This window comes from Eumetopias jubatus, unplaced genomic scaffold (assembly GCF_037043125.1).
Source record: "Eumetopias jubatus isolate StellerSeaLion01/CBP00866 unplaced genomic scaffold, mEumJub1_p1.0 scaffold_3, whole genome shotgun sequence".
Taxonomy (NCBI): Eukaryota; Metazoa; Chordata; class Mammalia; order Carnivora; family Otariidae; genus Eumetopias; species Eumetopias jubatus.
The window spans coordinates 39295487-39310162 of record NW_028274809.1 but is presented as its reverse complement, the minus strand read 5'-3'; the positions used below and the strand labels follow the sequence as shown (position 1 = coordinate 39310162).

Sequence of the window (14676 nt, the reverse complement as noted above, 5' to 3'; positions counted from 1 at the left end):
TTATTTATTTATTAGAGAGAGAGAGCGCATGAACAAGGGGAGGGGCAGAGGAAGAGAGAGAAACAGGCTTCCCACTGAGCAAGGAGCCTGATGGGGGACTCGATCCCAGGACCCTGAGATCATGACCTGAGCTGAAGGTAGACACTTAACCAAATGAGACACCCAGGCACCCCTCATTTACACACTATTTTTAAAAAGCAATTTAATAAGCTGATTTTTTAGACCTTGCAAATCAGAAGAAATATATTAAAAGGGGAAACTGAAAGGCACGCCAGTGACATTCTCTGACAGCATTAGGGGTGGGGGTCAAGGGAGACTAACAACAATAAAATAATAAAAAAAAAACAACACCTGTATATTGTGACAGAGACAGTATTTGGCTTTCTTTCAGTCTCTGGAATCACAACTTCCCTGTCTCCACCCACCAAGGGACCATCCTTCATTTGCACTGTTTGGTTCGTAGTTCATCTTTGTGTGGCTGAGCAAAGAGAAGAGAAGGAACACTTTTTCTAAAAACAAGTACAGCTGACCCTTGAACAACACGGTTTGAACTGCATGGGTCCACTTATATGTAGATTTTTTTATAATAAATATAGTACAGAACTGTAGTGTTTTCTCTTCCTTATGATTTTCTTAACATTTTCTTTTCTCTAGCTTACACTTTATTGTAAGAAGGCAGTATATAATACATGTAACATATAAAAATGTGCTAATTGACTGTTTCTGTTATGGGTAAACCCAGGAACAGTAGGCTATTAGTGGTTAAGTTTTGGGGGAGTCAAAAGTTATCTGCAGGTTTTTTACCTCACAGGGGGGTTGGCACCCTTAGCCCCCACAATGTTCAAGGGTCAACTGCATAAAGCTACTTCAGGGACTGTGGGCAAGATGAGGGAAGGGTAGAAAGAAGGGAGCAAAGGAGAGAGAGAAAGACAAAAGAGCAGGAGATGAGAAAAACAGCAGCCAAGATGCTGACTTTCAAGGGAGAGAGGGAGGAAAAGAAGGCCCTAAGGGGTCTCACTGTGTGGTGGGAGAAATAATTCCCTCTCATATCCCATGCCCTCAAAACAACCTTCAGCAAAGAACCACATGGCTCTTCAGTGCTCTCTGGTCTGTTTAATTCTGTTGAGTGTGACCTGGTGCCCACCTAGCTTCCAGATAGTCCAGTTTTAGTCAAGTAATAACAGCTCTGTATGATGATTCCCCTCAAACCATGAAATATCTTAAATGCACTGTGTATAGGGAAGCAGGGAGAAATATAATGTATTTGTGAAAGAGTTTCAGTAAATGGTGGGTTAAATTCTCTGACACTTAGTCATCACTTTGGTTACATGGAAAATTCACATATGTGAGCACATCTCCAATAATATTAGATAAATTAGGTGTTACTGCATTTAAATTTCTAGAAATGTGGAGTTACAAAAGGTCCTTAAATAAACTTCTGGGTCCCATATTTGGCATAAGAACTATACAGTGTTTGGAAAGAGTTTTCCCTTCTGGCATAGCTAAGGTCAGGATTGGCATTATAATGGTCCTAGAAAAATAAACCTTCACATTCCAAAATTTTGACCAATTTTAGGTGAGCACTCTAACAGCTGCAAAAAGGAGCAAGTCAAAGTTTCCAAAGCCCCTCTCTCCTCTGCACTTGAAAAGACATGTAAATGTGCTCAAAGGAGAAGTATGGAAAGTTTACCAGATCCCAAGGAATTCTGAAAGATCATTCAAATTTGTTATTGTCATAATTTTCACAATATTATGCTCATACCACTAAGAGGGATGAAGTTCTGGTTACAAGAAGGAGGAACATACCACTTTAAAACATCAGAAATGTTTTTCACAAAAAAGCTTCAGGAAAGTGGTAGAAGGAGATGCTTTTTATTCAAAGAATCAGAAGATTACTCCACAGAGTAAATGAGGCTAGCTAGTCTTGGCCTTGTAAGATCATGTGGAATTAGTTACAGTAACTTACATCGATATCAGGCAGTTCATCCCAATTTCAAGATCAAATAGAGCCCCCTAAAACTGAATGGCCCAAAAATATGGTGATGATTCTCCCTGTAAATTAAAGCCACCACAGACACTGCTAGCATTTAGATATATTTGGGTTCTACATCTCTTTGGAAAATGTTGGACTCTAAATGTCCTTCCAGAATGCATTTCACTACCACCATGATTACTCATGTACATTTGTGATGTTAAATGATTAGTCACCATTTAAATGTTCACATAGTCTCAAAGAATGTTTAGCCAGTCTCCAAGAGCACATGCCTCTGTAGGGCTCAGAAAGGGACAGAATCTGTTGATCTACCCTTTGCTTGGGGAGGATGGGCTGCAGAAAAGCCCCAGAAGGAGAGCCTTGACTGAAATGAGCAATAATCCACACAGCTTCATTTCTTTAACCACAAAGCGTCAGGGAAAGGGATAACCCATTTGAACTTCATCATAGGATCTAAGATAAAGACCAGTCAGAATGATTAAATACCTAGGCAGAAAGCTCTGCAAATGAGGGAGAAATGAATTCATATTATCTGGTTATTAATGGTTTAAACATTGACAAACTATACTTCTCAGGATCAGATTTCCAGAAAGAAAGAAAAAAGGGATAAATTAACATTTATTGGATGCTTGTTGTGTTGCAGGTACCAGGCAAGGTGTTCTCCTCCAAGTATCCATGGGAGGTGATTGCTATTATTCCCATTTTATGGAAAATCACATTCAATTTCAGGGAAGGAAGTAAACTGCCCAAAGTCACACATAGTTGGTAAAGACTGGGGTGAGGCCAGCTCTGAATTCCACCAATTTTCCCCCTACATCTTGAAACTTACCTGAAGTGTCACATACTTATTTCTTCTCATCCTGTATCAACAAAATATATGTCCCTACTTTGTTCCAAAGTTGACCTTCATTTTTGTCGCCAGTGTCCTGCTTTCCCATGGGTCTGTGGTAGGACTGCTGTTTCAACAAACTAGTTTCCTTCCACCCACATCTTCTGACCTCTGTACACACACACATGCTCAATTTCCCCATCCTAAACCTCTTCCTTAACTCATCTTCTCCTTCTAAATACTGCCCTAGTTTCCTTTCTTTTCACCCCCATACTTCATAAAAAGAATATTCTACACTCCTGGCTTCTACTTTACATCCTATATCATTCTGCAACTGGTCATATTCCAGTTTATAACCTCTTATCTAATAGAAACTTCTCTGAAAAAGGCCATTTATAACTTCATGATTTTCAAATCCAATGGCCTCTTCTCAGGAGTCATCCTTCTTGAATGCTTTGGAGATTTGGCCCACTCTCTACTCCTTGAAACCTGGCTTCCCTGAAAAGACTTTCCTAATTCTCTTCCAAAATCCACTGGCTCTCTCTGTTTCATTTCCTCCTCCATCTCAGCCCATCCCTTAAATACTGGAATTCCTCATGTTACCATCCTCCGTTTTCTCTTCTTTCCATGGGCTTGTCCTCCTTGGTTCCTCCAATCTACCCTGGGTTTCAGCTGCCACCAGCATACCTATGCGCCAAGCCACCAGCCTCTTCTGAGCTCCATGACTGTCCTTCCAGTTGTCTTTTGTGTTTCTAACTGGATGGCTCAGAGGTTCCTCAACAAACCATGTCCAAAACTAAACTCATCTATCCCCTCCTTTCCAGTCTAGACTTTTTCCTTCCCGGGTAAATGGTGTTGCCATCTGCCTAGTAGTCTAGGTGTTGGGGACCTCAGAATCTGCTTTGACCTCAAAAATCTTCCTTCCCTGGACTCAAAGTTCCGTGTCTCTACGTCCTACGTATCCTTTGAACTAATTCCCATTTCTCCAACACCTCTAGTCCAGCTCTTTAGCAGGTCACCCGTGTTAATGCAACAGCCTCCCAAGGGGTTTCTTTGACTCCATTATCTCGTCTTCTAATCCATCCTCCATATTGCCACCAAACTGTTCTTGGTAAAACAGGGTATTCTTCTGTTTATAAATTTTCAGTGGCTCCATATGGACTACAAAGCAAGGCTTCAATGGCCAACCAGTCCTAGCCTATCTTTCGAACCCGAGCTTTGAGAACTTGCTCTTACTTGTAGCTATTAATTGGCCCTAAACTTCTTTCATGCTTCTGAGGCCTAGGTTATGCTACTCATTCACCTAGAACACCCTTCTTCCTTTGGCCCACCTTCATCATCCTTCAAGGCTCCCTCCATATCTGTTATCTTTATCTTTCCCCAAACACCCACTGCCAGTCTTGAAGGAAGAACTGTTCCCATACCTCTCTTTATAGAACTAACCACAGGGCTTAATAGGGTCATTTGTTGACTCATGGCCCCACCATGAATCCTTCAAAGGCAGAGGCTGCATTATTCATCTTTGTAGCACTGGAGTCTAATTCAGTGCTTGGATCATAGTTGGATGCTCAATAAATCTGTGTTAAAAGAACAAATTAATAGACCTTTTCTTGTTTGTGGTATTCAGTTAGGCTTTAGCTTCATTATCATAGGATTTGTGAAAACATGTCATATATCAAAAACTATAGAGCAGCTTTTAGTGACACATATGGAGCGTGGATTTCTATTAAAATAGTTTTAAATTCTGATAGCTATTAAAGTGTAAACAATACACTGCCTATAATAAAAATAAATAGAGCTGATGTTCTGTCAACATTATAACTACTTTCCTTTAAAAAGAACTCATTTGCTATCATTCATTCATCCATCCATTCATTCACTCCTTCATTCATACCATACTTCTTTCAAAAAGAATTTGAACTTAAGTATTTTAGTTTGTTTTATCTATCAACATGTTCTATCTGCCCAAGTGTCTCTAGTCTTCCTATCTAATGCAGTTAGTCATTACTGCAGGAAAAACCTATTGAAGTCCATTAAACTAATTTTAATTCTGTATTATTTCTTGAAAGTAGACATTTATTTTTATTTGAATCAGTCTCCTAACCAGAACTTTTTCAATCCAAAAGCTAACATAGTATTTTGTGTCCTAATATTTTCCAAGATATATTAGGCAGTACATAACATAATGAAAAGTAAATCTGTATCTGAGTGTATCATACTGCTAACATTTATCCTCTTATTCTGGAATGTCATTATCTTCCTGTCAAAATGAATCGCCATGGGAACAAGCCAATTTTAAGAGACCCAAAATGCCACAGAATATGTACCCATGCTCACACTAAAGATAAACCCAAAGTATTCCCTTACCATCCTTTATGAAGAACAGAATGTCTGGTTTTTAAGGTATACTTCTCAGAGGATTCACTGTGCACAGCAGGTGGACTTACCTGGCGAGTTCTGGGGAGAGGACACAGGGGAGCCACGGGGGGACTGACAGTAGCTGGGGTGAAGTAAGGCATGTGGAGGCACATAAGACATTATCTCTTCTTCAAATAAACTGGGGAAAGACAAGAAACAAAATGCATACTTTAGCCAAAGGGGTGGGGAAAAGCCTTGCTTCCAAATGAGTGAGAACCATCAGTTTCTCACTCTGGGTCCAGTTCATATCCCAAAGGGAGCACTCGTCCCCTCTCCTGTAGCTAATTCTTGGGACAAACAGCTTTTATGGAACCTGTGGTTATGTGCCTGTTTTCCTACCAACTTTGGGCAACACGATTATTATTTTGCCACTTTAATATGTGAGTCTGAATTTACATGTTTTCTTGAACATAGTACCTGGGTTTTTAGCATTGAGAATAAGATTCAAACACAACACACATGCTTACTGAGAACCCATAATAGAGACACAAAGTATGTTCTTTATCTTCATTCTAAGAAATATATGACAGTTTTCTCAATATTCAAAGAGTTTAGGATTTAACTGGAGAATTAAAAGCAAAATAAAACAAAACACCTCCTAAATAATTACAACTGCTCATAGTTAGCTCCCTTGTTTACTCTGGCTTTATAATTTTTTAATGTGAAGATTTTTATCTCAGATTATTCATATTCAATCCAGTGTCTTTGTTCTCCATATTGAAATTTCTCTTTCTAGGACTCTCCTAAAAGCTAATAACCAGGGATGTGAGATCTTAGAATCTCAGACTTTTCATTAAATATAATGATAAAAGTACTATTGATTGCACTAAGCTATTCACACTTGACAAATATTTGACAAAGACTTGAAACAATAAAAGTAAGAGGACTTGTGTTTTTTAATTAAGAGGTAGAAGTAGGTTTTCTTCAAACTTGGCCAAATCTAGAAACCTGTTAGAAAACATTCAGAAAAAGGTGGCAACAGTTCATTCTTGCAGAGATTAAGAAAAGGACTCCTAAGCACTGGTTCTCACTCCCTGCAACAAACATGTATCCAGCCCAAAATGTCAGTACTTTTGAAGCTATCTCTTTTGACAAATATTTTTTTCCCAACTTTGTGCTTTTATCAACAATGTGCAGTGAAGATCCTGTATATATTGCCTTGTGTACAGGCAGAAGAGTTTTAGTATAAATATGGTATATATCTAAAAGCATTAAGTGCTCACTCATAACACATATGCCTTTTCAACTATACAAGGTATTGTCAAATTGTGCTCTGAAAAGGTTGTAGAAATTGCAATCCCACTAAGTCCAGACAGTATGAGAGTCCTCATTTCTCATTTGATATTATCAGACTTTTTGATTTTTTTCAAATCTATTTTTTTTAAAGATTTATTTATTTATTTGAGAGAGAGAGAATGAGAGAGAGCACGAGAGTGAAGAGGGTCAGAGGGAGAAGCAGACTCCCCACTGAGCAGGGAGCCTGATGCGGGACTCAATCCCGGGACTCCAGGATCATGACCTGAGCCGAAGGCAGTCGCTTAACCAACTGAGCCACCCAGGCTCAAATCTAATACTATGAAATACTGTCTCATTATTGTAAATTGCATTTTATGATTGTTAGCATCCGTCCATAAGTTTACTGGCTATTCTTACTTCAATTTCTATGAAATGCCTTTTTATACCCTTTATCCATTTTTTTCTTTTGGGTTCTTTTCTTCTGAATTGATGTAAAGGCATTCTCTGTATATGCATAATATCTTTGTTTTATGTGTTATGAATATATTCTTCCAGTTTGTTACCTTTATGCTTTTATATGTGGTATCTTTCATTATATAAATTTGAAAATTCTAACATTAGCCAAATATATCAATCATTTCATATATGAGCTCTGATAGAGGTACATTTTTTTTTACAGGAGTTCAGTTAGTGAAAGAATATATGAAATAGAATAATCAATAACAAATGTAACAAAGTCATTTAAAAATTCTTGAGTCTTATAATAGCTATTTTGGAGAATAATCTTACATGGGCTTATTTTGAACTGAATAATTTCCTAGAGCTGTGGCATCTCGATATTTCCGCTTGCTGATAATCAAGTCCATTTGTACAAGGAGTGATTTTCCTTTTTAAAAAATAGGGGCACCTGGGTGGCTCAGTCATTTAAGCATCTGACTCCTGGTTTTGGCTCAGGTCATGATCTCAGGTTCCTGAGATCGAGCCCCACATCAGGCTCAGTGCTCAGCAGAGTCTGCTTGTCCTTCTCCCTCTGCTTTCCCCCCCCCCGCCCCGCACTCTCCCTTTCTCTTTGTCTCTAAGTAAATAAAATCTAAAAAAAAAAAAAAGAAAGAAATAGGCAAAGTATAAAAATAGACACAAAGTCTTTCACTATGTATGCAACTAGTTCATTGCTTGAGTTTATAGTCACTGATTCAAATGACCCAAACTCCAAAGTAAATAAAAAATAAAAAATAAAAAACTGAGGACATCTGAAAATGTTTCAATAACTATTAAACATTATTCAGCATCCACATGTAATACACTGTGTCACCATGTACAGTTGTTAAATTTAATGCATTTGATCATCTAAATAAAATAAGTCTAGAACTTAATAACATCATTTGCATGTAATAATTATAGAACCATTATATAATAAATTAATTTCTCACACTTCTCCAAAGGCCCATTAACTTCAGACAACATGCTTTTTCCCCAAATGGGGGAAAATGTAGCCTTGCTCTTCATATATATATGTATGTGTGTGTGTGTATATATACACACATATATACATACTTAAAACTGATATATAAATATCAGTTCTCAAATATTTTCAAATTCAACCACATAACACATAGAAACTCATGCAAACTACAGTGTTTACCAAAGTACAAATATTCTAAGCTATACTGTAACAAAATATTTAGGACTATACCATCTAAAGATTATTTAACTAAGAATAGGTGATTGATAATCATGATTTCTATTTTGTAATCATTTTGTTTTTATTAATTCCAAATGCAGAATTCAGTTTAAATGAAAAACCTTAGATTTTTAGAATGAAGCAAAAGAGTCATATCCTAGCCAGAATTTTATAAACAAAACTATTTTATTACCAACCAAACTATGGTAGAAACATCATATTACATATTAATTGACCAACAGTCTTCCTGACCATGTAGCACACTATATTCTGTTTTCAGAACTCGTTCAGTTCAACTTAGTCATAGGTCACCCCTTAGACTGAGAAGTGACCCCTCCTCCCAACAGGTCTTGTTCAGAATCAGGTGAAGCAAAGTCTCTGTGGGAACTGATTATATTCCTTTGAATTATGATCCAATTATCCAGTAAAGGAAGATAATTTTTTGACTTCAGTTTTACAAGTATGGCAACTATCATGTAGGCAGTTAGAAATGGTTAGGGTCAAGTTCATCATGAATATCACAAATGAGATTGTTAGCACTCTGGGATAAATATAACATTGCATGGTCTGGTTCAGCATGACTTTCCCTTCAATTCTTTGGCGGTTACAGGGGTGGGTGTCCCAACTACTGGGTAGAGCAAAGCATTATTTTATTCTGGCCTCCTACATTTGAGGGATGATATTAAAAATGAAAAATCTTTTGAAAACTTGCCAGTTTCCTTTCTAAATTACTCTAAGATTTAAAACCAAAGCTGATCTAACCATCAGGAAAGAAAATACAACTGGTCAATTTTATGAAGGGCTGTCAAGTTGGCAATGAGTACCAGTGACCAAATTTCAACTTTCTGATCTAATTTCCCAAACCTAAACCCTGAAAATCATTAAAAAAAATCATGTCAAATCAGCAAAAAAAAAAAAAGACAAAGCACATTTGGAGGAAAGAATTTGAAAGAAAATATAAATATGACCTCTCTTTTACTCCAAAGGGGTAAGTAAGCCCTGTATACCTTGTGTTCCATTTTGTGAGTAGAACATTCTATCCATTGGCCTCTACTAACCCTTCCCTTCTCCAATACCACCTCATTTATCACCAGGATAAAAAAAAAATCAAACATCTCAGAATAAGAAATGCAATCTGAAACGAATTATCACTAAACCAGCATCCTACATCTTCCACATGAGTATTCCACAAGTCTTTAAGAATAATGGAGACATAGGCTACTAATACTGGCATAGTATTTTCTAAAATGCTCCATAATATCTGATGACAGAGGACTTCCTACTTCAAAAACTGGTGTTCCATACCTCAGCAACATAACAAGGTCTGCATCACTTGAAAGACGCACCAATCCTGGGGTCCCTTCAGTTCGGATAAATTGGATCTTCTCCCTATTCAAGCAAAGAAACAGCTCAGAATATATGTGGTAGACTTTTGAAACATAACTCAGTGCCTTAGGCACCATTTTTAAAAACACTGAAAAACAACTTGGTCTCTGCTTTGAGGTAAAGCCTGTTGTGGGCTTGAATCTAAGCAACTATTTAGGCCATTCAGGCTGATTCCTTGTTATTCCAAAAAGTGAGTGTATAAGGATAGTCATCTATTTTCCTGGGGGCGTACCTCTAAATTATGTGTGATGAGCATATTCCTACTTGGAGGCAGATAGTATCTATTGAATACATATTCAACATAAAGGCATACGGCTCTTTGAAATAACTGAAACACTTTTAGTTACTACAGTTGGTAGAACAGATTATGTGTATACCTGTGCAAATGTATATATACACATTTCAAACACAACAATGTGAGCAATTTCTACCATTATTTTACTGTAGATATATGTAAGAACACCAGGTTTTTCTTTTTGTTTGATGAGTCATCATCATCATGCTATTTTCAATTCTTTATATGAAAACAATTTTAATAAAAATTTCCCTGTTGCTTCCCCTCATTTACATGATTTTATTTCAAAGCACACCATATTCATTTTTATAAGATAAGGAAAAAAATAAAAATATATACTATGGTACTGAAAGCATTTCATTTGATATGTACATAAGAATAAACACAACTATGCAATTTTACTCAAAGTGCTAATGATAGTATAGTCTGATTTTTGTACACTATGAATTAAAATATTAACCTTTGATATAAGTATTTATTTAGATTTAGTTCCTCTTTCTAGATCATCTTGTTTTTGTTTGATATTTTCATAAAGTTCTACTGCATTTTATATTTCTAAATTCCAAATCTCTTCCTAATTATTTACAAGCTTGAAGACAATGAGGTGGAAGGCAAGGTTTAACTGTTGAGATGAAAAACTCCATAATGCACAGAAAAGTCAACTGATTTGCTCTCAGCCACACAGCTTGCTAGGAGGGATAAAGAGTTCTAGAGGGAAGGGGTTGGGGGGATGGGTTAGCCTGGTGATGGGTACTAAAGAGGGCACGTGCTGAACGGAGCACTGGGTGTTATACGCAAACAATGAATTGTGGAACACTACATCAAAAACTAATGATGTGGGGCGCCTGGGTGGCTCAGTCGTTAAGCGTCTGCCTTCGGCTCAGGTCATGATCCCAGGGTCCTGGGATCGAGCCCCGCATCGGGCTCCCTGCTCCGCGGGAAGCCTGCTTCTCCCTCTCCCACTCCCCCTGCTTGTGTTCCCTCTCTCGCTGTGTCTCTCTCTGTCAAATAAATAAAATCTTTAAAAAAAAAAAAAACTAATGATGTAATGTATGGTGATTAACATAACATAATTAAAAAAATAATAAATAAATAAAGAGTTTGGCTGCTTCTGGCTAGACCGATTTTAAACAATACGTTAGAATATGAAGCATCTAATCTTTGGTATTGCCAAATTTTCTTTTCCAACCTTCATTACCAGGAGTTACACATACACATACCTAAGAAATGAATGTCAGACACGTATGTAAAGAAATTGTTCAGAAAGGAAAACCCAGCCTTTCTGCTTAATTGTTTCAGTTTGAAGCCTCGAACCAATCGGAACATTTTCCCTCAAGTGTTACAATCACATGTCTGAAGCACATGACGGAAACCAGGGCCCATTATCTGGTGAATGATTTTTTGGTAGAAGATATGAAAGTTGGTTGAAAAAAGCTAAGTTAGAGAAAAGTTACCTTGGAGAAAAAATGAACAATAACTTAACCAAAGAAATACTCTTGTAAGGGTCGGTAATAACATGCTTTGATCTTGAAGAATCAAAAGCTATCTCCAACAAATACAGTTTATCTCCATAGCCTATCATCAAAATGAGTCAGGCAAACAGAACAAACAAGAAGACAAACAGGGCGCACATCCTCCTCTACTTCTCTAACTGGAGCGAGACAGAGTGAGGCGAGTGATATAAAAGATATCATACTCTGGACTGTGCCCTGTGGGCTTCCTGGGAATAGGGAAAAGATGATAGCTTTCTGAGTCACAAGAATGACAGCTGAGGACAGGGAAAGACACTGGAGAGAATATGCCCACTGGGGAACTTTTCCTCACTTTCCAGATATTAACTATATTAGGCAGCGAAAAGAATTGGTCTGATTCTTTAGGCAGAACATACCACAGGCAAGTGGAGGCTAGTTTTCTACAGGCCAGCTAATTTATTGCACTGATGAGCTAAGGGTCATACGCTTTCAGGAACAAGACACTGGAGCATGTCACCTTTTCATACCATATGACTAAGTACCTTCTTATACCAACATTCATTCATTCTTTCAGCAAACATTTCTTAGTGTCTACTATGTGCTGGGCACAGTATCACACACTGGAATGCAACAGGGTAAAACCTAGCTCCTTTCCCAAAGAATTCATGGTGCAGTAGAAAGGTCAATTCTAGTATTATATGAAAATATTTAAGCTGTTCCATTTGCTTAACTGAATTCTGTTTAGGCCTTACACCCACTCCTATTCCACAAAGTCCTTTCACATAAAAACAGAGGGCATTGGTTTACTGACTGTCAGGCGAGCAGATCAAGGCTGAGGAAGAGAACATCAGCAGATATCCTCAGAAATGTCGCCAATCTTTTCTAAGAAAAGCAAAACCAAACAGGAACTACTTCTTGGTTATTAGGTATTTGCCTAATAGTCCATAGACCAGTATTTGTCAAACTTGTGTTCCTGTCTACTGGAAATCTATAGACATAATCTCAAGTTCTGGGAGAATTTAAAAATTCTGTGTTTTCACATTGATGATCAAAACTGCTAATACTGAGGTAGGCATATGTTGGATAATCTGAATAACATTTATGACTGAACACTGCCATTTGCCTTCAGTTCCCACGTTTGTATTTATAAAACATTGGTGCCAAATGATCACAGAGAAACTTTCAAAGTGTTGGTGAGCAGGCTCTGAGGTTGGCAGGGCCTTGATGTTAAGTATGATAACAGCAGTCCCTGTCTACCACTCACACACAATTCTCTTACCAGTTAAAAAGACAAAACTTTTCTTTTGCAGTGTTGATTTGCATAATGACAATGATGAAGTGAGGCAAGGTTATGTATATATAAATTTGCCACAGGCTAAAGAGAAAACAAAATAAATGGATTTAAGAAGTAAACTATGCATTTATGCTAACTAAATCACAAAAGATGTTATGGTTTATTCTAAAAACAAAAGTTTTATGATCATTTACAAGTAGAAAAGGAGCAGTAGAATCATCACAGGGTACATTTAATAATATATTTTTTCTTTAGTATTGCAGTTGGGGGTATTAAATGAATTGGCTCATCAAAACAATGAATTAGTAGATAAAAATAAAATTAGTAGGTAAATAGTAGATAAAAATAAGCTATTGGTTAAGAAAAATAATGACCACAATATTGCCAGAGATGCACCTGATGAACCATTAGATACAAAATCAAAATTAGATACATGTCAAACACAAGTGAAACAAAAAGCACAAATGTATCTTTCTACTGACAATGGTCTCAATATTGGTGATTTGGTTTCTGAAAAACAAAAATCTCACATTAATATCATTCAATTAAATGTTATTTTTTAAAGTTTTCACTTAACGTATATGTCTTTTGGCTTTAAAGTTCCTAAAAGCTGTAAGAAGTTTTTGCATATTTTATATTTGTGCACACTTATGTTTCATTAAAATAAAAGTAATTAAAGTCAACATTGTAGATCTGCAATATTTCTTTTCCTTTTAGAATGGAAAATAAGTTTTGGCTCCTAACAATTTTCCATGAGTCCACTCAGTGCCTGAAATAAACATAACAAGCTTGAGAAATATCATTAAAGATACATATGACTCTGATTAAAGGGACATTTGAAAGTTACATTACTATATTGGTTCAAGTTTACTTTCTATATTTATAGAGTTAGAAGGAATCAGTGGCAGTCCTCTAATTCCTATCTTTACTGCATTTACCTTAATGAAGAAATTCTATTCAAATTTAGTGGTTTATAATGAGGATTAAGATGACATTCAAATAACACTTTATCATTTGACCCCCTCTGCATGGGTGTTTCTTTCTCTGGGCCCTTTAGAATACATTCCAGTACTTCCTCCATTGTACTTTCTCACGGGGCCACTCAGTTACAACATAAATTCTTTTGGAAACATGAATTTCTTGAGGGCAAAAGCCCTTCCTCCTTTATTTTTATATTCCCCAAGTACCTAGCTTTGTGCTGCGCACATTAGGAATGCTCAATAAAACATATGCAGGCACAATATTAGTTAATACCAAAGTAAGAGCTGGCTCCTAACAAATTTCCCTGACTCCACTCAGTGTCTGGAATAAGCTACCATTTTGTTGTTGTTGTTGTTGTGGCAGAGAAAAAGAGAATCAGAAAGCTGACATCAGATTACTTGCTAAAATAGACCCCACTGAGGGAAGTGCAAAGACAGGTAAAGAGGCAATCCTTTAATAAGAAAATTCACAACTGTGGTAACAGGATGCTAAACTATATCGTGACAACCTCAGGAAGAAGTCACTAACTACTGCTGTATCTCAGATGCCCATAATATTTAGACCTTTGTAACCACTTCCTCAAGTGCACAGAATTACCCCAGAAGATCAACTCTGGCAGAAGAGCATTTGAGGACAATGAACATAGTCTCAAGGCCGGAATTCCCACAGAAAATACTCTCATTGAAACCAACCAACATTTTTGGTGAAGTTAAAGAAGGGCATGTGATCAGAAACAATCAGAAGCAGCAATGCCTTGAAACCACAAAACTCTCTGGATTGCAGACTCTGCACACAAGGTTCCTGTAGATACAGTTCAGTAACACCTTGAAAAATACATGTTTAAAAAAATTCCCCGGGGCAATTTTAGAGAAATCCCATGACATCTCTAATGGTGTAAGGCCAAGAAAGGAAAATTAGCATTTATTACTCAGTTGATCGTTCATACTCTTTATTACAGTCCCAGAGCACGGTCTGACTTAAAAGCCAGGGCCATGCAATAGAAAGATCAACTTTTCTTTCTACTTCCCATTCGATCTGGAAATACAGGTCCATTGTGGATTCTCACGGACAAATAGAAATGGAATTAACCT

General features: G+C 37.0%; 1 protein-coding gene across 1 annotated transcript in view; it reads right to left on the bottom strand.

The window, feature by feature from the left end:
- Positions 1-14676, bottom strand: part of HECW2 (HECT, C2 and WW domain containing E3 ubiquitin protein ligase 2) — a 215578-nt gene that overhangs the window by 45179 nt on the left and 155723 nt on the right. Inside the window, exons 17-18 of the mRNA XM_028123706.2 lie at positions 9463-9546; positions 5270-5379 (exon numbers count right to left, since the gene is read on the bottom strand). Coding sequence (XP_027979507.1) covers positions 5270-5379; positions 9463-9546 — 194 coding nt within the window. The remainder of the gene's footprint in view (positions 1-5269; positions 5380-9462; positions 9547-14676) is intronic.